This window comes from Miniopterus schreibersii (genome assembly GCF_964146895.1).
Source record: "Miniopterus schreibersii genome assembly, chromosome: 16".
Classification (NCBI taxonomy): Eukaryota; Metazoa; Chordata; class Mammalia; order Chiroptera; family Miniopteridae; genus Miniopterus; species Miniopterus schreibersii.
Genome location: NC_138116.1, coordinates 4271784 through 4299768, shown reverse-complemented (window position 1 = coordinate 4299768; position 27985 = coordinate 4271784). Strand labels below are relative to the sequence as shown.

Here is a 27985-nt window from a genome sequence, read left to right as displayed (position 1 = left end):
CGCCCTGCTGCGCCTGCCGGGAAGAATCACGCTGCTTTCAGTCCCTAGTGCTCCCCAGGCGACAACTACTGAATGTTGCTCCCTTCTGCCCAAATGTGTCAGTGTACCACCCTCTACAAGCTCGAGGAACGCCGGCCTCGCCTCTCTAGTTCGACGACCGCTAGCTGCACCGGTTCCTTGGGTCGGTGATTTGATAAGCCATTCACGAGAAGCCCGGGGACTTACAGACTATTAAAGACAGATTTGCAGCGTTCCGGGACTGTTTTCACTTCTCCCACCCTTCTCTTCCACGGGGCCAGGACAGATCCCAGACCACAAATGGGTTCTTGGGCTTGCTGCCCCGCAGCCCTGCGCGCCCCAGGGGCGGGGGCCAAGACCGGGGCCGGCCGGGGACCTGGGCGGGGCGAAGCCTGGGGCGGGGCGGGGCGGGGCGGGGCGGGGCCGGGGCGGGGTCTGCGGCGGCGGGCGCGTGCGGGGCCGGGCGGCGGCGGCGGCGGCGGCGGCGGCTACGGCCACGGTGGCCTCGGCGAGCTGGCTCGGTCCGGCCGAGACATGCCGGCCGCCCGCCTGGAGTACACCGCGCCCTGGTGGGTGGTGTGGCTGCACCGGGTCCCGCGCCTCGACCTGCGCCTGCAGCGCGTGGACAGCACCTTCAGCCCCCGCGACGCCAACTACCAGGAGGTGAGTCCGCGCCGCCGCGAGCCGGCCACCCCTTGTCCCCGCGCAGCCTCTCCGACCTCCCTCCTCCGCCGCAGCCCGGCCCTTCACCCCTCTTCCCTTCTCCCCCGGACCCTCAGGCCTCGGCCCTCGGGTTTGGGAACCTCGTGGGCCCGGAAAACTGGAAAGATTGGAGTGGAGCCGGTGGTGGGAGGGGAGGAGGGGCGCGGAAGCTGCCCGCAGGGGTGGGGCTGAGCGCGGGGTGGGAGGGCGCGAGGGCGGGTTGGGGACGTCTGCGCCTGGACCCGGGTCCTTCCTGTGCGCTGGCGGAGGGACTCCCGGAGTTTTCCTTCTTCTGCGGTTTCAGGACAAGCAGTGTCTTCCCGGGGCCGGGCGACCTGGGAGAAGTTTGGGCAGAAACTAACTGGAGCGTCCCCTCCTCCCCCGCGTCTGCCTGCGGGGTGGGAGCCGCTGCCAACACCTCTTCCTGGGCCGCTCCAGGAAGGCGGCTGGGTGGGGGCGGCGGCAGGGGTGCCTTCCCCTGATGCTCTGGAAACCGCAGTGGAAAGAAAGCTGGCCCCGGTCAGCCCGGCCTCGCCAGCGGCCCTGCCCTCCCCCTGCCCCAGCTACAAACACACCCTCTAGACCCTGGATTTTTGGGGTCTTGGCGGGCCACTTCCCTCCTCCTCGCACGTCTGACCTTTCCCTGTTCTGCTGGCCCTGCCCTCTGTGGTCTCTGTACCCCACAGCGGGATGGGTGCTCCCAGCCCAGGCAGAGCTGCGGAATCTCCCAGCCCTCTCAGGTCTGGCCTAGCCCGGGGCACTTCTCTTCGGGGACAAAGATTCTGGCCGGGCTGCCGGGGCAGGGCCCATTTGTTCAGAGCTATGGGCCCTTTTCGGGACTTTGACCCCTGCCGCCTCTGCCTGCGGTGTCAGGTTCTCTGGGCACCAGTTCCCTGTGTGGGGCCAGTCCCGCCCGCTGGAGGCTGAGCCTGGACTCAGCTGCCTGCCTCTTCCTCGCCAGCCAGGCCTTTCTCCCGAAGAGCTGGGGATGGGGATCCTGACCTGCAGAGTGTGCAGGGTAGTTAGTTGACTAGGAATCTAACAATAACTCCTGTGGCCCTCAGGTCCCAGGCCTATAGTGCTGCTCTTTGGGAAGGAGGGAGAATCAGGACCCTCCCTGCCTGGAAAGGGGCAGTTCCTGGGGTTTGCCTGGCTCCCCTCCCTCCTAATCTGTGTTTGCCTGTGGAAGTCAGTGTGCCTGGGAATGCCACTGCCTGGAGACAGCTCCGGGGAGTCTTCTGCAGGCGTGAAGCGAGGCGGATATGATTTCAGAGACAGCTGTGTTGTGTGTGTGTCCCAAACCCTGCACCCAGGATAACCATAGTTTTCTCCTCTTGGCTGGAGGAAATCTAAACTCCTCTCTGGGTCAAGCAGATCTCCAGGTGTCAGGAGGGGGGGGGGGGCACTCCCTCACCCCACAGGCCACCAGAAACAGCACCTGTCTGTCTAGGAGCTGTGGCTAGCACGGCCTGAGCCTGCCCCATCCCCCTTAGTGCTCTGGAAAGGTGGCATTTGAGCCAGAAGGACCCACTCACAGCCCTGCCCCTCTCCTCCCAGGGTTTGGAGCCTGGCACATTGTGCTGGGTATCAGATGACTCCAGAGGGCATCCCCTTCCTGTGGGCCACTGCTTCTGGGCAGCTGGACACCCAGCCCCACCCCCACACTCCTTGTCCCATGTAGGCCTCTTAAGGACACTGAGTGGGAGATGAGTTCGATGTGCTAGGCCAGGATGGGAAGTCTGGCTCTGGGTTATTTAAGGCGGTCCTATTTTGGTAAGTTCCCCTGTTTTCTCCCCACTGTCTCTCCTGGACATCCCCTTTGTTGTGAGCAGCAGCCACAGCCAGTCAGGCAGCAGGCCAGTTAACTCCCTGGACTGGACGCCTTCTGCTGTCTGTCATGTCAGCACCCAGCAAACCTGATGGGAAACAAGCTCTCTGTCAGACCCAGGTGACGCGATGACCAAAGCAGCCAGGGCCTGGGGCTAGGGCTCTGCCATCCGGCTGTCTGAGTCACTGTGTGACTGTGACAGGTGTCTGTACCTCTCTGAGCCTCACTTCCCTCACCTGCAAGTATTAAGTGGGATGTCCCATGTAACATGCTTAGTACATAAAGAGTCCCAGAGCACATAGTAGGACCCAGTGATATAAATCATTACACGGACAGGTGTTGAGGTTCAGCAGTGTGTTCAAGTACGTACCCCACATGGGAAACAGAGGGAAGAAATCTACCAGACCAGAGAAGATTGAAAAACATGCAAAAATTAACAACAACTTGTGGTGCGGGGAGGGGGGTGGTGCGCACCAAAGCCTATGTAGAGATGGGAACGCAGGTGCAGGCCTGGAGGAGTGCTCAGGGGAGGAGATGAGTTGTGTTGTGCAAGGATCTAGAAGGCAAAGGGGCGTCTTAAAAGAGTAGAGGTGACTGAAGAGCAGATCGGTCACCTGGTAAATGGAATATCCTGTGTAAACTCAGTTCCCAAACCTCCCTGAGGAAGCAGGGGCTCCCACTCACTTTCTGGGGCCTTGGGGAGCAATGGAAGCCCCCGATAGAGTGTCCTTCCACTCCTCCACCCCCATGGACTTTCTCAGGTCCTGGGGAGGTCACACTGGACTTAGCAGAGCCAGGTAAGCTGAGCAGGGTGCAGAAGGGAGCCCTGGCCCCTGGGCCCCCAGCTTCACTGCACCGCTGGGAGGTGTCCAGAGGGGAAGCAGCCCAGAACTCCCAGCCTGAGTCTTCCCCCCTTTGACAGGCGAGGAGTGGAGGTGGAGATGATTCCTACCTCGGAGAGGACACAATAAGTTAGTGGCTATAAAGCATGTGGCCCATGCCCGGCTCATCATCGATTGCCACAAGCACTGCTTGGGGAGGAGACCCCGGCTGGCCAGGTGTCCCCTGGACAGAGTTGGGGACAACAGAAAGGGCACCTGGCACCGCCTCCAGCTGTGTCTCCCACTTCACTTTCCTCCTTAAGTTGCCACTGTCACCATTCACTGCCCTCGCTCACGAGGAGCCCAGACACTGGTGAGCGAATGTACTTGAAAGGTACTGATGTCTTAGTGAGCTCCACAGTGCCGTGCAGATGTTCACCACTGCTGCTGTCACCATGCCGGAGCCACGCATGCACTTCCTGTCCTCTTCTGCACCGGTAGTCAGACCGTTCTCTGGGACACGCATAAAGAAGCAGCGATGTTTGTAACTTGATATATTTGGCATGTATATTCATGTCTTAACTTTGGGTGGATCTGCTTATAGACTCCCCAGAGAGTGCCAAGCGTGTGTCCCCAGGCCAGGGGAGGGGCAGAGTTGGGGCTAGACCCAGAGCTACGGGCTCCCCTCACTATCCCTCTTTCCTGACTTGGGGGCAGGTCTCAGGAAGAAAGGCCAGGCAGGGAGCCCCCAGGAAGGATTTGAGAGGAGCCACGGTTGGCATGAGGAAGCGCCATTCATCCAGCCTAAACACTGAGTCATGGTCATCGGACAATCACGATGCACCCCCACCCCCACTCACCCTGGGGGGGGGCAGGGGGAGGGCTGGCTGGGGGAGGCACTTAACCCTTCCCAATCCTGGGCTCCAGCTTCCCTCCCTCTGGCCTCACCCCTAGGTTAGTTCACTCTGTCTCCTAGGGTCTTGGGGTAAAGGGGGCTCAGGCTGTTGCCCCTCCGCTACTAAGCACAGAAGCCCCTTGGCGTCCAGTTCTAGCCTCAGCATTCCCAGAATGCAAATCGGTCCCTGCTGCCCCCAGCCTGGGGCCTGGGTCTCTGCTCTGGGTTTCTCAAACCAGAACTGACCAAAGCCACTTCGATGAGGAGAGCCTGGGACTGAGCCCTGATGTGGGGGCTGTGGGCAAGGTGATGGGGTGGGAAAGGAGGTGGCCGTGGCTGCAGGGCACTGTGGGAGGTGCCGGTGACAGGGTAAATTGTCCTTTCCAGGCTCCGTGAGAGCAAGACTGTGAGCAGAGCTCCTGGCTCCCTCTCCCGTTCCCCCCTCCCGTGCACGTGGGACTCACAGTGCTCCTCAGAGGCAGGAAGATAATTGCCTATTAGAGGGCGGCAGGGACCCAAGGGTGCTGCTGGTTAACCCTCCACTTCCCTCCTCCTCTTCCCCCACCTTCCTTCTTTCGTCTTCCCTTCCCACCTCCTCTCCCAGCCCCTCTGCCCTGTCCCACCCTTGTCCTCCCAGGACCTGGGCGAGTTCCCGAGGTAAACTGCTAACGACGCCCTCCGTGTTTGGGCAGGTTTGGGCTTCCCAGCAAGGCCTCCCCGCTGGATTGCATTTCCGCGACCTAATTGGGACCAGCTGCCCGGCTCGGAGAGGCCCTGCAGCCATGCGCAGGACAGGTTCCCAGGAGGTCAGAGGCCCACGCTGAGCAGGCCCTGGAAGGGCAGGGTGGACCCAGCAGGTGCCCTCGCCCCTGAAAACAGCCCCAGGACTGCAGCCCCAGCCTCTGATTTTCAGAATTGTCCCCTGGTGTTTTTCTCCTGGTTGCCTCCTGCACATGGCTTCTCCCCCCCTTAGACCCAAAGGGCCTGACATCTCGCCCACTCTGCTGATGGCTGCCACCAGCATGGGGGTCCCCAAAACAGCCTCCTGCCCTGACATCCCAGACTGGAGCACTGGGAATTCTGGACCAGGGTCCACTCAGGGCACGTGGGAAGCTGGGTGAGGCTATCACCCCAGGAGCCTGACTTACAGCCAGGTCCAGCCCTGGCTGGCGGCCACCAATCCTGGTGGCATCTGGTGCCCATCTAGCTGCAACAAGAGATTGGAGGGCATGGAGCAGGGCACAGGCCTGACAGAGAGCAGCTCCCTCTGCAGGACCCTGAGGTCCTCGCTGGGCCTGAGACAGCACCTCCTACCCACTTCAGAATCCTGGGCTTTGCTGCTGCCATTGGCATGGTGGGGTCGCTGTCCCGTTCAGGATGTGGTGAGAGGGACTCCATAGGTGCATGTCCTGACATTTCCCCTCCCCTAGCACATGCTGTCTGTTTTCTCTGATGGACCCCGACACCTAGGACTAGGCTCAGAGGAAGCAGATACGCCAGACTGGCCCTCCTGCCTTGTGCGGCTCTGAGCATCTCATCAGACAGGGCCTCGTCTGAGTCTCATCCAGGTGTGTCAGCCACACATCTGGGGGCTGCCCCTCACCTGCTCAGCTGACCGCAGCCCATTCACCGGTTCTCGGGTCCTCCCGACCCAGCCCAGCCCCAGGTCTGGAGCACGAATGGCTGGGCCCTGGTTCCTACACCCATTACCCTGTGGGAGCTCCAGGCCGGAGCAGAGAGCACTTCCCAGCCACTCCCCCCACCCCCCCACGGGGCCAGTGCTGCTGACACCATGCCTCTCCCTCTGCAGTCGCTGCTGTTCCTGGGGCTGGTGGCTGCCGGCTGCCTGGTCCTGAACCTCATCTTCCTCACGGCTTACCTGATCTGTGCATGCTGCTGCAGACGGACCAAGGGGCACAAGTCCTGCTGTGTCACCTGGTCAGCCGTGGTGGCCGGGCTCGTCTGTTGGTGAGTGTCCCCTTGTGCTGGGCCTGACGCTCCACCAGCCCCCAACAAACCCCAAGTGGTTGATTCATCAGCTTTCTGGCCACGTTCTCCTGACTGGGCTCTGAGTACCTCGATCTGAGAGCCTGTCCCTAGGGTGAGTGCTGTCCCTTTCCTTGCCAGGCGACAGGAATCGGGTGCCTGGAGTGGTGATGGGGGCCTCTGTAGTGTGCCCCTTCCCCTGCCCAGCTGTGAGCCTGTCCAGCCTGGCAAGGCCATGCCTGGCAGCCCCACAGGTTGCTCTCTGAGCAGTTTATTGGGTGGCATTCCCAAGCTGAGGGCATTTCTGCTCTCTGAGTCCCTGTCCCCTCCCAGCTGCTGCCTGGAGCCTGTGAGGTCAGAGAAGGCCTGACTCCAGCCCAGATAAATTCCATCTTCTCGCAAGATCAATAGCTCTTACCGCAATCCACGGGGCTTCCTTGCTGCGGATGAAGAAGCGGGCATTTCTAACTGCAGGCAAGAGCCCGCGCTGCCTGGCGTGTCCACACCCACGCTGCCCTGCTGTGACTGGTTGCATTTTTCTTGTTTTTGTACCTGAAGAGGTTTTTCCAAAAGCCTCAGGTCTATCCTGAGACCTCCTGGCAGTGGTCACCCTCAAGGGGTAGAGGCCCTTGTTGCTTAGTGTCCGCTGCATGCAAAAAGCCATAGCAGGAGTGACTCCTGCAGGGGGAGGCAGACAGGACACCGTGGGCCTGGGAGTGAGGACGCTGGGTTCCCATCCCAGGAGGCGCACCTCGTCACTGCAGCTTCCCGGTTAGGGCGCGTTCACCATCCGGTCCTGCCCGCAGTGTCGCAGGGGTGACGAGCGCTGAGCACACAGGTGGGGCCCAGGGCTGGGCGAGACAGGTGGCGGGGCTCAACACGACAACTGTAGATCAGTAAAAATGACTTTGGAGGGTCAGCTCTAATAAGTAATAGTTACCTGCCGCTGAAGGAGAACTCGACACAGGAGTGCAGAGTGCAGGGTGCCCTTGGCATGTTCTGCATGTGACTTGTGCCAGGCAAGAGGGAGCCAGTGGTGAGAAAGACGGGCACCATTTCTGCCTCCTTGCATCTCCCGTGTCCTGGGAAAGGCCCATTGCCAGGCCACACTGACACATGGACTCAGGGTTGGTGCCCTGTACCTTTCACAGGCACTCGAGGTGATTCTGTCCCATGGTCCTTGGACCACTTCCTGAGGAACAGTGAGCTAGGGTCCAGGGCACCTGGAGGGAGGTTTCTATACAGTCTCCTGGGGGACTCCAGCCTGGCTCCTTTGCTGTTTAAAGGAAAAAGGAAAAGCTTACACATACCCCCCCCCCCCAGCCCCAGGATTAATGTTTTGATTGAAAACGCAGGAAGCTTCGTAATGAGTGTTCAGATGGCCCCCACTGGTGGGTCAGAGAAATGCGATAGATGACGGGCGAGATCAGAGATGATTTGTTCAGCCTGGAATGTTGGACTAAAACCAACCAGATGAAACGTCACAGAGATGGGTTTAAAGCTCTAGTTTGGGTTAAAACGGAACAAAAACCAATTCAATGCTGCAGGAGGGAGGAGAGATTGGGCTTTGAGGCAGTTCCCGTGAAGAAGTCCAGGGGTTTGTGGACCACCAGGCCAGCAGGGGGGAGAGGAGGGCTCAGGACATCAGCACCCCCACCCTGCACTCAGAGTTGGTGGACGACCTTGGCTCGGGCACCTCACCCAGGCCACGCTTAAGGGCAATGTTCATCAGTTAGAGTGCAACCTAGAAGACAATGATGTAGACTTGGGGAGCAGAAGAGAAAGGATGACAGGGAGACACATTCAGGTGTCTGACAGGGTGTGTTGCAGAATTGGAGGCTTATTCCTGGCTGCCCCGGAGGACACCCCAGAACCAGTGGGTGCCTGGCTTAAGGAGGTAGGCTTCGGCTCAGTGTAAGAAGGAACTTTCTAAACCTGGAGGTTTTCCATAAGACAGGCTGCCTCATGGGGGCACAGGGACGGAGTGGGAAGGATGGAGAATAGAGGGGGAGTCCCTGACTCTTGGAGATACAAGTGTGGCTTCAGGAGACCTCATTGGTCCCCAAGCCCACCTGTGTCAGTCACCTGGGTAGCTGGCAAAGATACGGGGTCCTGGGCCAACAGTCCTTCAGCCTTCCGAGTCACAGGACTGGAGCAGGAGTATTTCCCTGCTGCCTAAATGCACTGTGCTGTAGAGCTGGGCAGCCAGGCCAGGGACAAGCTCGCTCTGAACCTTCACCTCTGTTCGATAACGGGGGATTTTTAGGGCAGTGAGACTACTCTGTGTGATGCTTAGTGGTGGACACATGTCATACACTTGTCCAAACCCATAGAATGTACAACACCGAGAGCGAACCTAATGTTCATTCTGGACTTTGGGTGATAGTGACGTGTCAGTGTGGGTTCATCGATTATAATAAATGGCCCACACTGGTGGGGCTGTTGACAGTGAGGGAATGGGGGGTGGGGGCAGGAGGTATTCGGGTAATTGAACTTTCCATTCGATTTTGCTGTGAACCTAAACTACTCTTAAAAATAGTACATTAAAAAAGTTCTCTGGTGTCACCTCTAAGTTCATTTGGGGTCTTGCCCATAGTGCTGCCGTGGGCGTTGGTTTCTACGGGAACAGCGAGACCAGCGATGGGGTGTACCAGCTGATCTACTCCCTGGACAACGCGAACCACACCTTCTCTGGGATCGATGTGCTGGTAAGGCTCTGGGCTGCTGGCTGGGCCGGGCGCGGCCCGTGAGGTCAGTGTGATCAGAACAAGGGCCCAAGTCAGATCCCAGCCGGCTTGGCTGGGGGGGGGAGGCTGGACTCCATTTGGGGCTGCAGGTGGTCCTGCCAGGAGCAAACAGGCAGTTTCTGCTCCCCGGGTGGGAGGGGTGGCAGGGGTGTGAGGGCCAAAGGAGGTCCTGGTGGGCTTCAGGGGCCACCGTGGGATCAAATCATATCCACCTTCAGAAGGGCTGACCACTTTCCTACTCGGCCAGGGAGACCTGAACTTGGAAAATGGGCCCCACGGTGTTTCTATGTTCACATTAAGTGCTGTGTGTAGAGTATCGTGGGGTCCAGGAGGTGTCAAGGAGAAAACTCTTCAAAAATAAGTCAGTGCCCCTTGGGGTGGTGAGACTGCCTGGCCCTCGGAGAGGTGTCCTCTGGGCTCTGGCTCCTGGGCGCCGTGGGTTCAGCTGGGGGCTCAGGGTGAAGGATTGTGCTGGGCTGGCCAGAGGAGATGTCGGACTTTTCAGGAACGAAACAGCTACTCTGCTGATCCTTTGGCCCGAGCGACAGAGACTGGGAGGGTGGGGAATCTGGGTTTTCTCAAATGTAGACCTTGGCCCCCAAGTGCACCTCACCTTCGCTGGAAGCACCAGGTGTGTGGGGCTGATTTTTAGGCCACCCCGTGGCAGCCCCGGTGCCCTAGGAGGGCAGCTGTCGGGGAAACTAGTCCTTGGACATCGGGCTGTTCCCCACCCCCTCTGGCCCAGCAGAGGGTGACCTGAACGGGTGGCCTGTTTGTGTCAGAGCCTCAATCGTGAGAGGCAGCCCCCAGCAGAGCCTTTGGACAGTCCTGGCACCCGCTGGAACAGGAGGCTGGAGGAGGAATTGACCTCATTGCCCCTCCGCCCGTAAGCTCCTCTAAGCTTAATCCCCCAGCCCTTTAGGAGGGGCTCTCATTAAAGAGACAGCTAAGCTGTTGATCAGCACCCAGGAGGGCAGGGTACGGTGGCTCTGACCTAGAGAACTTTCTGGGGAGCTGAGGGTCACATACCTGACCAGGGCCCAGCCCTCCTGCAGAGCTTGTCTGTCCACACCTTGTGTCCACTGGGACCCAGCCCTGGGGACTGAGAGCTCTCTGAACACCGGGTTTGGGCAGCTCTGTGGGGTGAGGGAGAAGCGGCCGGGATGGGGAGCTGAGGGCAGCCTCATGGGCTGAATGCAGAGTGGCCAGCGGCAGACCAGGATACACGTGGCCTGCAGGGAGCTCACCCTCTGGGCCCCGCCGCCCTCACGTCTGCCCGGTGGAGAAGGGGCCCCACGGTTACTGCCTCTGGGGTTCTTCTCCCCCTCTCCCGCCATGCACCAGTGTCAGGACTCAGCCCCGAAAGGAGAATGCCCTGCCCAGGGGAGCCCCAGAGCCATGACCTTCACTGGCTGACTTGTGACCATGATGAGGCATGGCCCTTGTCTCCCCGAGGGGTGCAGGAAGAGAGCAAGCCCCAGAGCTGCCCTCATGGGAACATTTGAGTTCCCCATGCCCCTACCCCACGGGGAGGTGAGCTGGGACAAGAGCCCGGGCTGGGCCCACGCACCCGAGTGAGGGATGGACACTCAGGGCCAGGTCTGCACATCCACAGCAGCCCCATGCCTCTAAATGCCCCACATTCCCAAAGGGAAGCATTCTGTGTGTCCCTGGAGGTCCACCCCTCTTCATCTTCACCGTTTCTGGAAAGTGAGGACAGGAACCCCAGGCTTTTGTGGTGACCCAGCCAGCAGGAGCCGCTTCCATCCTGAGGACAACCCCCTCACGCCTCCTCTGGGGTGAAGGCCACATAGCAGATAAATGATGTCAGATAAGATACTGTCGCTGTGAAAAGTGCCTGATAATCTACAAAGTATCCTCCAAATTGGGGTGACTGTGATAATGAGTGTCATTATTGTAATTACTATAATTTTATATACATTACTATAATCACCTTAAAGGAGAGAGGAAGCGGGGGGGGGGGACGGACTTGAGGAACTTGTCAGGTGACACAGAACCACACCAGAGCGAGATGGACCCTCCTGGGTTCCCTTTCCTGGACCAGAAGCCTCACACTTATGCCTCGCTGGAAGGGGGCTGAGGCTCAAGGCTCAAGGCTCAGGCTGGCCTAACCAGGTTCTGAATCAGCTACATGCTCTGATTTGGGGGGGTCATAAAAGGTCATTTGGGAGTGCTGGTGGGTCCTTTCTCTGGATCTAGTGCCCCCCATCTGTGCCCCAATGAAGGGGGCCTGGGCTCCAGTTACTAGGGGATCAGACACACCTCTCACCCCTCGGGGTCTCAGCTTAAAGTAAGGGCCTTGGGTGCTACTGCTCCTGAGAGCTCACTGACTTCAGCTCTCACGTCCTGGGGCCACCGTGATTCCCCCCGGCTCTCACTGGAGCCTGTGGCAGGCCTGTGGGCAGCCCTCAGGTGGGGAAACTGGGGCACGGAGGCTGTATTCCTGTCCCAGTTTGGATGCTAGTACTTCAGAGCAAGAACTAGATCCCAGGTGTCTCGTCTTCGCCTTTCCCTTCAAGGATCTGAGATGGGGCTCCTCCCCCCAAACCTGCCCAGACTCTACCCCTTTGATTCCTAGCGAGTCCACCCTTCTAGAAAACCACACTCATTAAGTAGAGGAGCTTCGTGCCTCCCAGAGGTTGCGTCAGAATCCCATGGAGAGCTTGATAAACCTGGGGTTCTGTGCCCACCCCAGAGGTTCTGATTCTTTTGGTCAGTGGGGCTGAGGATTTGCATTTATAATGAGTTCCCAGCTGCTTACCCTGCTGCTGTTGGTCCAGAATCATATTTCCATCCTAGGGGACAACAGCTTCCACCACCTGCTAACTGGCCTCTAGCCCTGCCCCAGCTTGGGGAGCTGAGCTGCCACCCACGTCCACTGAGCTCGTCTTCCGGGGTGAAGAGCCCTGTTCCACTTCTGGGACATCCCCCCACCCCGTCTCCCTTCCGGGAGCCCTGAACCTCTGTACTGAACCTCTGAAAAACGGGGTGGTGTGGAAAAAGGGGGCGTTGAGAGTAGGTCAGTGTTGTGGTCTTTATTTTTTTTATTCTGTTTCCTACGAGGAGACATCAGGAGGAAAGAGAGGGCCTGGCAGATGTTTCCTGGCTTTTGTTTTTTTCAAGGAGGGATTTAAGAAAACAGAAAAGTTAAAAATGTAGAGCTATGGCCCGGCCCGCATGGCTCAGCGGTTGAGCGTCGACCTATGATCCAGGAGATCACGGTTCAATTCCCGGGTCACGTGCCCGGGTTGTGGGCTTTATCCCCAGTAGGGGCCGTGCAGGAGGCAGCCGATCAATGATTCTCTCATCATTGATGTTTCTATCTCTCGCTCCCTCTCCCTTTCTCTCTCTGAAATCAGTAAAGATTTTTTTTTTTAAATGTAGAGCTATGGATGGGTAAAGTCTCACAGCTCACGTTGACAGATCATTTTTCACAGCCCTTTGCTGTCACGTCTGTGATATAGGAACCTGGAAATACCATACAATACAAGGTTTGCATGTAATGTTAGCATTTAATTACGGTGCCTTAGGATCTATGGCTGCAAACACTTGTCCGTTGATCATATTGAATTCAAAAGGACAGTGTTTCGGAAGGATGTTTAGTTACCGTGTTTACTGCCACGTGGTTTCACACCCCTGCCACGTGAAGCTAAAACTGCCAAATCTCTTAAGTTGTGGGCTACGTCTGCACTCTGCCACCTTGTAGCCTCAACCAGCTTGTGAGAATTAGGAACAAGTCCAAAAACGAACAAGCCGCTGACACTGAAAAAAATAAAACAAAAGGAAACAATGAGGGCTGTTCTCTGTTCTGGAGCCGGGAACTCTCAAGAGCAGCGCAGATGTGAAAGCGCCCAAGGGGAGCCATCTGCTTCTGCGCTGAGCTGCTGTGGGGGGCCCTGCCCCCTCTCCTGTGTCATCTTTACCTTCCTCCCAGGCCTGGGCCTAGCCGCACCCCCCTTCCACTCAGCTGTGCTTGTCTGTTTATCGTGACAGTTTCAGAACATCGCCTCCTCCCCTCCCAGCCAGTGCGGCGCCCGGAGCAGGCCTCGCCCAGGACCGACCTCTGGGCTGTCTGAGCATCTTTCCAATGCCAAGCCCTGCCCGTGTTCCCCCGTGGTAACCAGCCAGCCATTCCGTTGTCCTTCACTCCTACCTTTTTTTGGTTAATCCTCACCTGAGGGTATTTTTTCTGTTGGTTCTAGGGGGGGGGGGGGGGGGGAGAAGGGAGAGGGAGGAAGGGGGGGGGGAGAGAAACATCCATGTGAGAGAGACATCCAGAAATGGGTTGCTTCCCACACGCGCCCTGATCGTAGCCAGGGATCGAAACCTGAAACCCAGGTACCTGCCCTTTACCGGGAATCGAACCCATGACCCTTCAGTCCGAGGGCCGATGCTCTAACCACTGAGCAACCGGCAAGGGCCCCTCTCCACCTTTTAATGGCAAGTTGCTTCCTTTAGGGTCTGCTCAACTCCGGGCTTTTAAGGCCCAGCCAGGGGACTAGAGCCTGTCCGTCCGCCTGCAGGACAGACGTGCGACGGGGCACGAGCACACAGAGAAGGCGCCGGCTTCCCCCAGCGGGGCCTGGCTGTCAGTTCAAAGCCCCCTTGTCCGCCTTCACCCGGCTCGGGAGCCTGAGCTGCCGCCAGCCGGGCAGCGGCCTTTCTCTCGCGAGGCGGTTAGAAATCCCGCGGTGGGAACACACGGCCAGGTAGCAGCAGAGGGACTCTGGCTTAGGCATGTGATTCCTTGCTCGAAGAAAGAATTTGTAATCTAAAAAGTTTTAAGAGAATCTGCAAGGAAGAAACACGGGTATTCATGTGTTTCCCCAGCTGAGTCTGTCTTCAGAGTCAGGGCCTGGATCTTGGAGCCCAGGTCCCGGTTCAGGCCAGATCGGGGCCTGTCCCCTGGATGGAGGGACAAGAGCTGGATGGGTAATGGGGGCCTCTGTCTTCCAGCCTCTGGCTGGGCAGCAGCCTCCTGTGCCCTTCGGGGCTGGGGCCGCGTGTGTGTGAGGTGCCCCCGCTCAAGCCCAGGCCGCCGTCCTCGGCTACTCAGCCCTTCTGCAGTCGGTCCAGGGCGACACCTCTCTGGCTTCCTCCCGCCCCAGGGCCAGATTCCCACCCCCAGCCTCTCCCCAGGTGTCCGGCACCACCCGGAAGATGGAGGAGGACCTGGAGCGGCACCTGGCCAGGCTCAGTGAGATCTTTGCTGCCCAGGGCGATTACCTCCAGACCCTGAAGCTCATGCAGCTGATGGCCCGCAACATCATTGCCCAGCTGTCGGGGGTGCCTGTGTGGACGGAGGTCACAGCCGAGCTGACTGAGCTGGCCGACCAGAGTGGCTATGTGGAGCACTACAGGTGAGGGGCAAGTGGGGGCAGAGCAGGGACAGCAGGGCTGCACCTCTCCCTTCTTTGGAGCCCGCGTCTTGGGGCCCAGGCAGGGAAGTGCCACCACTAGGTCTCCATAAGCCATTAACTGAAGTCAGAGAACATGAGAGCTCCTGGGGACATGTAGACCAGCCTTCTGAGACAGGCGGGCACCGAGGCCCAGGAGAGCCAGTATCCCAGCGCTGGACCTGCCTCAGCCTCCCCACACACTGCGTGGGGCTCCCCGGGGCCAGCATTCTCCCTGGCTGGTGCTGGGTCAAATGAAAGTGGTTTACAGGTTCCTCACCTGCCAAGGTTTCAGGGGCAGGGCACCCTACACCGACACACTCAGCCACAGGGGTGCAGGGGGGCAGGGAGATGATGGCTTCTCCGACTGCACAGAGCCTCCCCTATTGGCAGTCTCATGGCAAGCCCAGAGATGCCCCCAGCTCGAGTGATGGGGCTGCAGCCACCAGCCCCGCCTCGGCCATACTCAGCTGTGCTAACTCATACCCTCTATTTTATGAGGGCCCATTTATGTCTCCCCTCCCTCCCCGTTCCTCAGACCCCATCCCAGGTGAAGACACTGGTCACAGCTCAGCTGACCAGGGACCCCCCTGCCCTCCCCCCACATGCAGGGTCTAGTAGAGGTCACTCTGGGGAGAGCCAGGAAGGGAGGCAGCAGCCTGGGCTCCGGGTGTGTCCTGGCTGAAGGTCAGCTCACACTCATGAAGTGCCCGTCACCGCACCCAGGGCCCGGCACCGAGGAGGTGCGAGGGCGGGACAGATAAATGAATCCTGACCTGCAAGCATCAGCTCTTTGGACCCCCTTCCCCACAATGTGTTGGCTCCTTTTCAAGCCATTTGCAAAGGTCAGGACCTTTAGCCCAACGTTGCACAATTGACTGGGTTTTCTGGATTCATATCCCCTTTATGGGAAAGCCCCACCCAGGCTGAACTGAGCCAGAGACCTCCCTGCCTGGGCTCTCGCCTTTCCCAGGGTAGGAGATGGCAGGGCCCTGCTGACAGGAAACACATGAGGCCCCAGCTCTGGACAGAGCTCCCCATCCCTGCCCTCTGCAGCGCGTCCAGCCCCCAGACTCACGTCCAGCCCCTGCGCTCCCAGGATGTCATGGACATCTGGACTGAAAGGGACCTTGGTTCAACATCCCACCTGCTGGGTGCAACAGTGCCTTTCTCCCAGGTGCCCGATAGAAACTGCCACTTCTAAGGACTGGCTGTGACCCGTGACCCAAAACAGTGGCATCTGATTAGTCCTGTGACAGGAGGGCCATTCATTGCCTGAGCCTTCGAAATCTTTTTGTCATGAGGGGTCAGGGGAGATGGAACGCGGGCGTCCGTTGTGACCCTGTCGTTCTCTCTGAGTGGACCTCGCGGAGGACCATGTACACTTGAGGGCCTAACGTGGGCATTTTGGCAAGAATGAAATGGGTCAGAATTTATATGGCAAAAGGAGCTTATTTTTAAGGTGATTTCATTAAAAATGCGAGGGGAAGGTGGTGCCGACTATTCAGAAGCTATTTCAGTCTGGGTGACTGACAGGGACCCCTAGCACTCCCGTCCCCAACTCCCACCCCTCGTTCAGGGCAGGGCAGCAAAGGCTCCTCCAAGGTTAGCGCCTGTGGCTCCTGAGCACTGCCGATGACCTGTCCCTTGTCCTCACCTCTCCCTGCTTCCTCCCCCTCACTGAGCTGCTCGGGTCTGTCCTTTAGCTAACCAGCCTTAGGCCTGCGTGGGACTGGCCTGCATGGGTCTCCCCCAGACAGCCTCCCCGCCTCAGCTTCCGGACGGTTCTAGAGCATAGCCCCCCAGCCAAGCCAGGATTTTTTAGCACTTTCATACCAGGCCTTCCTAAGTACCGCAGGCCGTGAAAAGCCCGCACCCGCTACCCTCTTGCGGAGGTTTCCCGGATGGGAGTGCAGCTGAGGCGGATGTGGGAGGGGCCGTGGGAGTAGGGCCGAGGCTGCTTCGGAGCCCACGTCTCCGTGGGAAATGCATCCCGGGGTCACCACCCAGCTCCTCTGGGAAAAGGCATCCGTCTGGCAGAGCTGCGTCCGGGAACCCTTACGTCATGAGACGAGGCTACAGGGCGAGGGCTGGAGGCGTGGGGCTGAGGGGTCCCAGGCGGGGAGTCAGAAGTAACCCTAACTTGGTTTCCTGCTGGTGGGGAGAGAGGCAGCAAGGAGAAACCTTTTGGCATGAAAGGTTTCCTGGGGAGTTGGGGATTCCTGGGTCAGGCTCCCCTGCCTTGGGCCACAGTTTTCCAATCCAAATGGGATCCTAACACCAGTTGTTCCCCCGGGTTCCTTCCAGCTCTGACTCTGATTCTAAGAAAACTGGCTCCTTGGTGGCCTTGTCCCATTAGAGGGCGGGCTCTGCACTTTGCCCCAGAGCCCCCAGCTCCTTTTCTGGGCACCGCACCTGCCGTGGGCCTGCCCTGCTCTGTGATCAGGCCCTTTGGGGCCTCCATTCACAAAAGTGGAAAGAACCCAGGAACCCCGTTGTCACTTTCTCCCAGCTCCGTCCCACTTCCTACCCCAAATCCAGACCTGTTACCCCCTTTATGTATCAGGGAAGCAGAAAACCATTGCTGGAGAGGAGGGGTCACCGAATTTATTTGGCTCCTACATCGAGAAAAGTACTGAGCACAAGACTTCCCTTTGGAGACCGGCAGAAGCCCCTTCTCCGCCCCATACCTCCGCTCTGGGCGGCGGGGTAGCGAATGGTCGGTGGGCCTGGAGGCTGCTGTTCTGGCCTCCCCGGTGGGGAGTTTTGCCTGCTCCCCCTGACCGTCCCTCACCCCCCACCCAGGTGGCTTTCCTACCTCCTGCTCTTCATCCTGGACCTGGCCGTCTGCCTCGTCGCCTGCGTGGGACTGGCCAAGCGCTCCAGGTGTCTTCTGGCCTTGTGAGTAGCCCTGCCTGCGGGCCTGGGACAAAGATCTGGGGGAGCATGTGGAGTGGCGGGGCCACCAAGAGAGAGAGATGAGGGCCTGGCCAAGCTCAAGGGATGTGGTGGGGCCACAGCCTGAAGCCACCTTCCACCCTCCTCAGCACCCAGCCAGGAGGGGACAGCAGCCTGGCCTTGTAATCTGGACACTAAGCAATGCCTGAGCATCAGAGCCTCCCACCACCACTAACTGTACCTCCTTAGCTCGCACCCTCTCAGCTCTCTCTGGCCCAGGGACCTATGCCTAGGCACTGGGTTCCTTCTCCCTGTCCCGCAGTCGGCAGGGCCGATGTCAGGGCAGGGACCAGGGAGGGCAAGTTCATGCTGAGAGAAGGGCACTGAAGTTGGTGGGGTGACAGCCGTCATGAGGTCCCCTGCCTGCCAGCCTTTGCCTGGATCCCACCTGGACTGCCTTTCTCCTAGGATGCTGTGCTGTGGGCTACTGGCCGTGATCCTCAGCTGGGCGTCCCTGGCTGCGGACACCACTGCAGCCGTGGTGAGTAGGGGAGGGTTCTGACAAGGACCGTCTGGGGCGGGTGGTACGTCAGTGTGTCTTGCCCAGAGCCCCCGGGGCAGGGTCAGCTTCCAATCTCTGTCCCTAAGCCAGAATCTCAGAACTGGAGGGCATTAGATCTTCCGCACCAGCCCCCTTGCCCTTCAGAGGGGGACACAAGCTCAGAGAAAGGGAGGAGCTTCCCCAAGACCATGGAGCATTTAGAGCCAGAGCCAAATAAGACATCTGGAGCATTTCCCTTTTCCTCCCCACTGCCTGGTCCCACCTGCTTGCTGCTTGTAAGGACATGCACAGATGACCTGGGACTTCTTCGTGGGTTCTAAGAAGTAACTGGGTCTGGCGGGGTTGGCTGGGATCTGGCCTCGGGCTGGAGGAGCCCTCTGGCTTCAGCAGCACACCCTTGGGCACTGGGAATGTGGGGTGTGACATTGAGCTTTCCTCTGTCCCCTTGCCCTTGGACTCACCCAGTCTGCCACATAGCAATTCATGTTTATGGATGTGGTGCCTCAAAGTGTTAAAAACAAAAAAACACAGGGTGGGGGAGCTTCCTGTGTAGGTGTTTTGTCTTTAATAGACCTAAGGTTCGAGTTAAGTTGCGTGCATGAGTCATTCATTCATTCATTCATTTTATTCATTTTATTCATTCATTGCTGGGCTCGGTGGCAGGGGTGCCAGGTGCTGTGCTTGTTCTTGACTGAGTGGGAGCCTGCAGAAGAAAGACTTGTGGGCAGGTGTTTGCAACCCCGTGTGACTAATACAGTGGAGGTGCAGCTAGGGGGATGTCCCTAGCTGATTCAAGGGCCACAGACTAACCCTGTGCCCTGCATCTGTTCTGCCCTAGCTGCCTGGATAGAAAGGAATGGGGCTCCTCCTGGAAGCCCTCTACTCAAACTCATGCCTTGCCCAGTGACCTGGGAGCTGGCAGTTTGCCCCATGGTGCCCAAAGAATGAATGGACCCTGGTGCTGCTTGGCTCCTAGCAGCTTTTGGCAGAGTTTGTCTGGAAGGGAAAGGAGGTGGGCAGCTCCTGTTTGGTTTTCTGCCCCCAGCCATGCAGTGTCCACCTTGGGCAGGAGGGAGAACTGGACAGGCATAAGCTTGCGTCCCAAGGGGGTGCCCTTCAGATACTAAGGCCAGGTTGGATGGCGCATGTCATACTCAAAGGCATGCTGACATCATCGTTGCTGGGAGGGCTGCACATAGTCCAGGAGAGTGGCTGCGGGCCAGAGCTGCCTGGCCCCACCCCTCCTCGGCGACAAGCACAGGAAGCTCAGACACTGCCTCCTGCCGGGAGCCTCTGCCCCTGGAAGCAGCGCAGCATCCCGCGCGCCCCCATAAGCTGCCCTTGGGGAGGCAGCCTCCTCCTGGCTCCTCCTCACCAGGCTCCAGTGTCTGAGGAAACCAGGGCGATTTCATCTCCCAGCTGGGTGCTCCGGAACGCCGGGAGCTGAGAGAAAGGCCATTTCCCTAATTGGTTTAGTCAGGCCCCTGTGTGCCAGCGCCTGTGAATGCGCCTTTGATTCGCAGCAGATCCTGCTGCATTTTAATAGGAAGTGGGGTGAGGAGGAGCCGGGAGGGGGTAGGCAGAGTAGCAAAGGCTACTGTGGGCAGCTTTTTTTTTTTTTTTTTTTGAGAGCTGTGAGTCCAGAGGACTGACACTGCACCCTCCGTCACCCCCCGCCCCCCCCCCCCGCCTTTCCTGTCCCCCAGGGAGGGAAGGGGCCCCAGCAGCTTTGGCTGCACAGCACCACTGACTTGAGGGCAGCTCCCTGGGAACCTGGGCACTCCTTCCCCACAGTGGATTCCTGGGAAGGACACTGACGTTCTCCAGGCCTCACTTTACCGTCTGTAAAATGGGGAGAGTCATAGCCCTTGCCTAGAAGGCTTGTTGGTGGGATGAGATGGGTGGTTAATCCGTGGGAGGCATATAGTAAATGTTCACTAGACAGTAGCCACCATGGGTTACCACATAGTTACTGTCATTATGTGAGGGTCCCAGGCTGACTCCAGACCGTCACCTCTGCTCGCAGGAGCTGCCTGCAGGCTCAGCCCCCAGCTGGGCTGGGCACTGGGTGGCTTTTCCACCCGCCCCGCTGTGCTCGGTGCCCTTTCCCTCCCCACCCTGTCCTCATCTCCACTGGGTGGACGGGGCACACACAGGCTGTGTCCTGGTTGACAGGCAAGGTGAGTCCTCGTGGGAGTGTGAAGAGCAGGCCAGGCCAGAGGGGGGAGGAGGGGACGGACAGGCCACATCTCTAGTGGAGCCTCTGACAGGGCCTCCTGTCCTCATTGGATCCCAAACTTCTTGGGGGTGACCCAGACCAAGACAGTGCCTCCCTCTCTCCCCACTCCCTACCCGGGCTGGCCCCCCTCTCTCTGCCCCTCCAGTGACGGGGTGGGGGAACCCCCGGGCATGCGGGTGCCGTGACTCTGGTGTGCAGTAATGAACCAGTCTGGTTGCTGGTGCATGTTAGTGATTTGTATATAGAGCTGTTCTCCCAGGACCCTGAGCACACGGCCGTGTGTATGTGTGAGCGTAAGTGTGTGTGCACGAGTGTATATGTGCGCAGTGCAGGGTAAGCTCTGGTCCTCTGGCCGACACACACTGGAGCAGGGGTGGCCCCTAGCAGTCGGCCAGCGGACCAGAGCTCACCCTGGCTGCTCTGAGGAGTGGAGGCCCCTTTACCCAGTGCCCACTCTCCCCGTCTTAGGGCACCAGTGACTTCTGCACAGCTCCCGACACCTTCATCCTAAACATCACAGAGGGCCGGCTCAGTAAAGGTAATGGGTTTGTGGGCCTCTGTTATCCGAGCCACCTGGCCCACCAGACTGTGCCTCCGCTTACCTGTTTCAGCCCTGCAGTCCCCCCGTCCCTCCCAAACCCCATGCTTCAGGACCAGCTGGACCTCTGGGCCATTTCTGAGAGCCTGCTTCCTGGGAGAGCTCGGGAGTGGCATGGCCACTGAGGATGGACCAGGGCCCAGTCCCTGGTGAGCTGCCTGACTCCGTCTTTGCCTTGCAGAGGTGACCCGTTACTACCTGTATTGCAATCAGAGCGTCAGCAGCCCCTTCCAGCAGGTATAGCCACCCCACTCAGCCCCTACCCAGCCCGCAGTGCCCTGCGTCAGCATGGTCCCTCTAGACCCCCGGCCCTGGCACCGACCAGGCAGGTGGAGGTGGCCGGTGTCCTTTGCTTCACTGTGATCCTCTGAAGGTGACAGTGCTCTTGGGTAGCATCTTCTAGGTCAGTGTTTCTCACAGGTCAGCGTGTATGATGCCCATGACCCAGGGTGTGGTTATCACGCAGATGCTGTGAAGTAGGTCTGGGGTGGGGCCCAGGCCAGGCCAGTGCTGCTGGTCTGAGGACCACGCTTGGAGTAGCAAGAAGCAAGAGGACCCTGCAGCTCTCAAGGAGCCTGAGGGATGAGGGGAAGATTTCCTGCGGACAGGAAGAGCCATAGTCAGGGATGTGAGTGCAGATGCAGCCAGGGGAGGGGCTGCAGGGGAACAGGTCCTCCACAGCTGGGGGGGGGCGTGGAAGTGCGGGAGTGGAACCTCACAGTGGGGCTGCCGTCTCTCCTGGCCCAGGTGCTGACCGTCTTCCAGCGCTCGCTGACCACCATGCAGATCCAGGTAGCAGGACTGCTGCAGTTTGCTGTGCCCGTCTTCCCCACGGCAGAGGTAAGGCGGTCTCCCCAGCATCCACCCTGGGAGAGGGGGAGCCCCAGGGCTTTGGGGAGCCAGGCTGTGGAGAGGGTTCCCTCCCCACAGTCTGGCTCCTTCCTTTGGCTTTAAAGGCCTCTGTGCACCCGCTGCTGTTTGTGGTTTTATCTGCAAGCCCTGCCCCCGCCGCTCAGTCTCTGCCTCTCTGTCTGTCTTTAGAAGGATCTGCTCAGCATCCAGCTCCTGTTAAACTCCTCAGAGTCCAGCCTTCACCAGCTGACAGCCTTGTTGGATTGCCGAGGGCTGCACAAGGTGCTGGGCTGGCCCTGGGGGCGAGTGGGGGTGGGGACACCCCAGCTGGCCACGTTTTCCCAGAGAAGCCAGGAGAGGCTAGAGGAAAGATTGCCTGGGCATCCCAAGAGATTGCCCAGTGCCTGGGTGCCCCGCAGGCCTGGGGAATGGGGAGGAAGCTGGGCAATGGGAAGGTGGAAGAGGTGCCTGGCTTCTTGATTTTCTCTAGTAGCTGAGACAGGGAGACACAGTGAAAGCACCAGGGACGAGATGGCAGGACTGGGTCAGTTACCTCTAGAACACTGGGGACCCACTGTCCAGACTCCTGGCCATCTGGTCAACCCATCCATCTCCCTGGGTTTCGATCAGACATCCTAATTTCAATGCCAGGGTCACCTCTCCAGGAGTTTGAACTATCAGACACAAATGCAGGGAACACACTGGCAGTATGTGTGCCCCCCTCCCCAAAAGCAATAAGCCAGCGTATGTCAACAGCTTTCACATCCCACGTGGATACAAAGCAGATAGTCGCTAATGCTCATGGCTGCCGCCTATGGAGCACTTGGTTCTATGCTTAGCTTGTTCCATGCACTTTATATTAATATGCCACTTAGTTCTTACATTTATACTATGAAACGCATATCCTTTCGTGGGAAATTTTATAGATAAGTGTGTGTGTGCGTGACTTAGTGAAGATTCCAGGATTGGCGAGTCAAGGCTTGGCTGTTGGGCCCTGGCAGTCTGACTTCAGAGCTGAGAACAGGGGTGTCACCCCTGCCCCCTCTCCCTCCAGCGCCACATCCAGTCCCTCAGGCAGTGCCCGCAGCTATACTCTCAAATGTGCCCTGACCCAGCGCCATCTCAGCCTGTCTCCTGCTGGCCTCTTTCTCTTTCCTGCATGTGCCAGGCTTGTCCCATTTGCCTCACTGCTCAAGGTGCAGTCCATTCCTTCTTGCCGTCCTGGCCTCAGAGTAAATGCCCCTGTCTCTGGCTCCCCCCCAAATCCCCATGACCTGGTCTGTCTTGTTCAGAGCCAACCCTCCCGTGCCTAGCACACAGTAGGTGTTCACAGTGAACCCAAGAAGCCCCACTGTGTTGGGCTCCGGAGCGCGGACCCTTAATGGCTGTACAAGGTGCTGGAGATGTGAAGGGGAGGAGGGTCCAGGCTGAGGGGAGGGGCTTCCAGGGACAAGCTCAGACCTGAGGCTGTGCCCCACTCCCTTCCAACTGCATGTCCCTCTCCTCCAGGACTACCTGGATGCCCTCACTGGCATCTGCTACGATGGCATCGAGGGCTTGCTCTACCTGGGCCTCTTCTCCCTCTTGGCTGCCCTGGCCTTCTCCACTATGATCCGTGCGGGGCTGTTGGCCTGGAAGCACTTCACCACCAGGTGGGCTGCCTGGAGGGGGCTCTTCTCTGACTGAGCCCAGAGCTGACAACCTGAGATAGACAAGAGCAGCAGAGGGCCCAGGCATTCTGTCCCGACAGGCTGCCTGGATTTCTGTGGAAGGTTCCCAGGGAGCCAGGGCAGGAGTGGGTCTGAGGATGGCAACAGCGTCATACCACAGCCTGGCCTCCCTTGCTGGCCCTCTCTTCCTCCACAAGACTTTGTGGTGTGATGTAAATGAGGAGAGCTCTCACTGCTGGGGGGCTGCCCCAGGACAGCAGGAAGCGTAGATTGTGGCACTGTTAGCAGGGCCCTCCAGTCTCACTGAGAAGATAGACAGAAGAAATGGTAGAGCAGACAAGACCCAGGTTAGGGAGGTTCGGTGCACACATGGTCAGCATGGTGGGCTGCCTGGAGGAGATGGATGATGGGCTGAGTGGTCTGTGGGAGGCAAGGCTGAGGACTGTGTTTTAGAGGAAACTCAAGGACACACCTGTGGCCAGAAGGAGGGTCCTGGGAGGAAAGATTGGGAAGCACGCCAGAATCCCACTGCCTTGGAGCCTCCCTCGCCCCTCACGGTGAGCCGTATCCTATGTGTCATTCTAGGGACAGATACTATGACGACATCGATGATGACGACCCCTTCAACCCCCAGGCCCGGCGAATTGCCGCCTACATTCCCCCTCGGGGTCCGCTTCACAGCTTCTGCAGCTACAGCAGCAGCCTGGACAGCCAGACCAGCCTGCAGCCCCCCGCGCAGACTGTCTCCAACGCCCCCGTCTCAGAGTACATGTACGGCAGGCTCCCGGCCTCCCCTCAGCGCCAAGCCCAGGGGGGATGGGTGCGGGTCCAGAGAGCCGAGCGGGGTCCCCTCACAGCAGCCGTGGGACGCTGGCAGGAAGGCCCCCAGGGGCATTTAGTCACGTGACCCCTGCACATCCCCGTGTGCAGAGGGAGAACCCACTGTGGGTGCTGGGCCTCCACAAGCCCTGCAGGGTGGGTCTCCGGGCCGAGAATCTGCATTTCTCCAGGCCGCTCTGCTCCTGGGCCCTGTCCCCATCGGCTGCTTCTTCCCTGGGCCACCCGGAGCGCTCTTCCTGCCCACACTCCTGCTCTATCCATGGTCCGTTCCCATCCCCCCACTCCCGTATGCACACCCATGGGACCCTCCTGTAGAAATCTGAGCCCCTTCCCCATGCCTTCCCCTCCTGAGCTCCTCTCGGCCCCGCAGGAACCAAGCTGTGCTCTTCGGTGGGAACCCACGCTACGAGAACACGCCACTCATCGGAAGAGGCTCCCCTCCTCCCACGGTAACCTGGGCTCCCAAAACGGGTGGGCAGAGGAGTTCTTGAGCCAGGCGTCTGCCGGGGAAGGAGCCTCTGCCTTTACTTGGCAGGACGAGGTGCCTCACCCGCCCTGTCCTGGTAGTTTGGAAGGGACCGTCCAGTTGGCAAACTAGGAGCACTGGCGACCCAGGGACATGGGATCAATGGAGGACCAGGTTGCTCACAGGTGTCCAGCAAGTGCTTTGGGTGAAAACCATAGTGCTGGGCCTGGAGAAGAGAGACGGGACCCAGCCCTGGTTTCCAGGAGGTGTATAATCTACAGGAGGGACACTCAGAAAAGCTACTTTAGTAAGTGCCCCACAGCACTTCGTGACCTGGAAGGAGGAACTGTCCCCACTGCTCTGCGGACCAGGAAAGGTCCTGTGGAGAGTAGATGGCATTGGGCCATACCTTAGAGCAGTGGATCTCGCCCTGGGCGATTATGCCCCCCAAGGGACATTTGGCCACATCTCTTGATATTTTTGGTTGTCATATCTGGAGGTAGTTGCTGCTGGCATCTAGTGGGCGGGGGCCAGGAATGCTGCTAAGCCCCCTACAGCACACATGATGGCTCCTACTATAAAGAATGACCGCCCCCAAGAGTCCCTCATGTTGTGGTTGAGAAACTGCTCTGACCAACCATCTGTCTTTCCCGGCTGAGACCCCCCCTTGCTGTTTTTGTCCAGAGCTCCTCCCCCGCTGTCCTTGATAAACAGCACCTGACCCAGGCTAAGCTCTTGCATCCAGGGTCCTGAGGCCGGGAGACCAAGTGGGTGGAAGCCTGCATTCAGAGTCCGCACCTGTTTTTGTTTTTTTGGTTTTTTATTGATTGTTAAGAGAGAGAGGAAGGGAGAGGGATAGATAGAAACATCGATGAAAGAGAAACAGCTATAGGCTGCCTCCTGCCTGCCCCCTACTGGGGATCAAGCCCACAACCCAGGCTTGTGCCCTGACCAGGAATCAAACCGGTGACCTCTTGGTTCATGGGTCAACGCTCCGCCACTAAGCCACACCAGTCAACCAGCACTTTTGAAACGCCACCTGGCCTCTCTCCAGTTGGAAGCCTCCCCCGTTCCTTTTCCTCACCACCAACTGCTATGGACCCAGGAATGCAGATCGGTTTTAGTATTAATATGAGCACAGATAATTAGGGGAAGGCTGCTGCTGTGAGAAACGAATTACTCAAAGCACCGTGTTGCCAGATAAAAACAATTTTCAGATTACCTTCTGTTTTGAAAGATCCAGGCCACTCTCCCTGCTGTTAGCAGAGACAAAAACTGACCTTATTTGCAAGGCTCAAGGACAGAATCAACCTTCCTCCCAGAATTAAAACCTGCCCAGAAACCCTAATTGCTTTGGCAGAGATGACTGCCCTGCCCCGGGCAAGAACCCCCCCTCGCCCTACCTTCCTACCGTTGCAAGGGGCATGAGGGGACCCAAGAGCCCACAGCATGGAGATGTGGGGACGTGCGCCCCAAATAACACCGCCCAGCTGGCCGGTTTCTGCCCCAGCTCTAACATGGGGTGACCCTGTTCTGACTGTCCCCTCCCCTCTCCCCCGCAGTACTCGCCCAGCATGAGGGCCACCTACCTGTCTGTGGCGGATGAGCCCCTGCGGCACTACCGCAATGAGTTTCCAGCCTAACACTCCAGAGGTTCCTGCCTCCTCCATCTGGTTTGGTTTGTAATGAAGTCACACGAAAGCTGCATTTCTTCAATAGAAGCCAAAGGCCTTTGGGAGCCGTTTGCAGGACTGGAGGCTCCTGATTCCGCAGAGGAGCCGCCGAGGTTTGGGCAGAATCAGCCCGGGCTTGGCCAAGATCCTGACCAAAGCCCCAGGCAGACGGAGGACCCACCACCTGGACCAGCCTCTCCCTCTTCTGGCCTCCTCTCCCCACCAGAAATGACCCCCAGCTGCTCAGCTGTCGGAACTGGGAGCTCACTCCTGCATCCGCCCTCGCCGGTGGGGAATGGCAGTGAGGAGGGGCCAGGTCAGGCTCCAGGGCCCTGTTGCCAGGACTGTGCCTCCTGCGAGCACAGCCCAGAGCCCAAGCAATACTCTCTGACTGTCTTCTGGCTGCACGGATGGGTAGCATTTTCCTGCAGGTGAAGGTGGAAGAGCTGATCAGGAGATGCTTTTAAGGAAGGTGGTGTCCCCAGTGAGACCCGACACTCCAAATCAGTCTCCCAGGGCCTGGTGGCCTCTTTCTGGGCCACAGAGGGAAGGAGCTGGAGAGCTCCTCATATGAGGCTGGTGGCTCCAGGGCCCAGGGACTGCAGCCTGGTGCCTGGTGGCTTCTGCAGTGACACCCAGTGGGAAAGCGGGTGAAAACCTGCCCCGTTCTGCCAGCTCTCCACAGCCCGCCGTCACCTCACCTCCATTCCAGACTCAATGCTGGGAGTTTGTTCACTACCAATAGGACGGTCTCAGGTATTAACAGACACTTTGAAAGCGACTTTAACTCTTTTTTTTCCAGTGTTTTAAATACTTCGATTATCCAAAGACTTGAGCCTCATAGCATATCCAGTTTTTACAATAGATTTGGGGCTCACTCCTTTTCAGATCTTGCTGACACCGGCCCGGTCTTTAAGGATATGGGGTGGGGGAGGGGGGTTTTAAACAAAATAAAGATCAGTGAGACATCCTGTCCTAAGCTGCTGTTGGATGGGAATGTGGGTTCACCCCACGCCGGGGGAGGCCCTTTAAGGGAGGAAGGAAGGGCAAACAGCATGCATGGTCCCGCCCAGGGGAATGGCCCGGTCCTGGGACGGCTTTCCCGTCCCTTTTGTCTTCAAGCAAGCTTGTCAGTAAAGGTTTTAGCAAAGCTGGACAGCTGTGTCTTGATACAAAGAGGCGTCTTCCCTACCTCCCCACCACCCTGTCCCCACCCCGTTGTCCCAGGCCCCCGCACTACCTGCTAGGTGAGAAGGCGCTTGTTAACCAGGAGAAAACAAAGACGCGTCGTTCTGCTCGCCCACAGAGGAGCCAGCGTTAGGGTCTTTGGTGTGGCCAACACTGAAGCCCCCACAGCCTCATGTGCCAATGCTGGGACGGGGTGGCATGGCTTGGGACAAGGACTCTATTTCTGTTTTGGAAGAGCCACCTTCTCATCAAAACACTGACAGCAGAGTAGTTCTCAGCCCCCAGCCAAGCCCCCATGACACAGTGGGGCCCCAGGGCAGCCCCCGCTCTCACCTGCATTAACCTGTGCGAACCAAGCACCACAAACGCACCGTTGTGTGGCCACATCGTGTGCAGATAAAAACTGAGGCGACAAGCTCTTGCTTCTTAATGTTTCCCTGTTGGCGACTAGAGAGTTGTTTTTACTGTGTGTAGACTAAACCATAACCCCTGGGTGTTTCCTGAAGGAGCCAAGGGGGCACACCCCTGCCTGGTACCTGTGCACCTCCCCTGGGGGACAAAATAAACCACTTCTACTAAAATGTG

At 58.6% G+C, this 27985-nt stretch overlaps 1 protein-coding gene across 2 annotated transcripts; it reads left to right on the top strand.

Moving 5' to 3' along the window:
• The first annotated feature begins 454 nt into the window (after positions 1 to 454).
• Positions 455 to 27985, top strand: TTYH2 (tweety family member 2). Of its 2 annotated transcripts, XM_081160878.1 has the most exons (14): positions 455 to 681; positions 6075 to 6232; positions 8847 to 8958; positions 14158 to 14378; positions 17220 to 17315; positions 17781 to 17853; positions 20582 to 20651; positions 20893 to 20948; positions 21459 to 21551; positions 21753 to 21845; positions 23073 to 23215; positions 23819 to 24004; positions 24444 to 24522; positions 26102 to 27985. In XM_081160878.1, the coding sequence occupies exons 1-14, from the start codon at positions 553 to 555 to the stop codon at positions 26180 to 26182; spliced, it is 1590 nt and encodes a 529-aa protein (XP_081017004.1). In that variant the 5' UTR covers positions 455 to 552; the 3' UTR covers positions 26183 to 27985. The 2 variants fall into 2 exon arrangements, with proteins under 2 accessions (XP_081017004.1, XP_081017005.1); XM_081160879.1 differs by lacking the exons at positions 455 to 681; positions 6075 to 6232 and having other exon boundaries at positions 8871 to 8958; positions 14127 to 14378.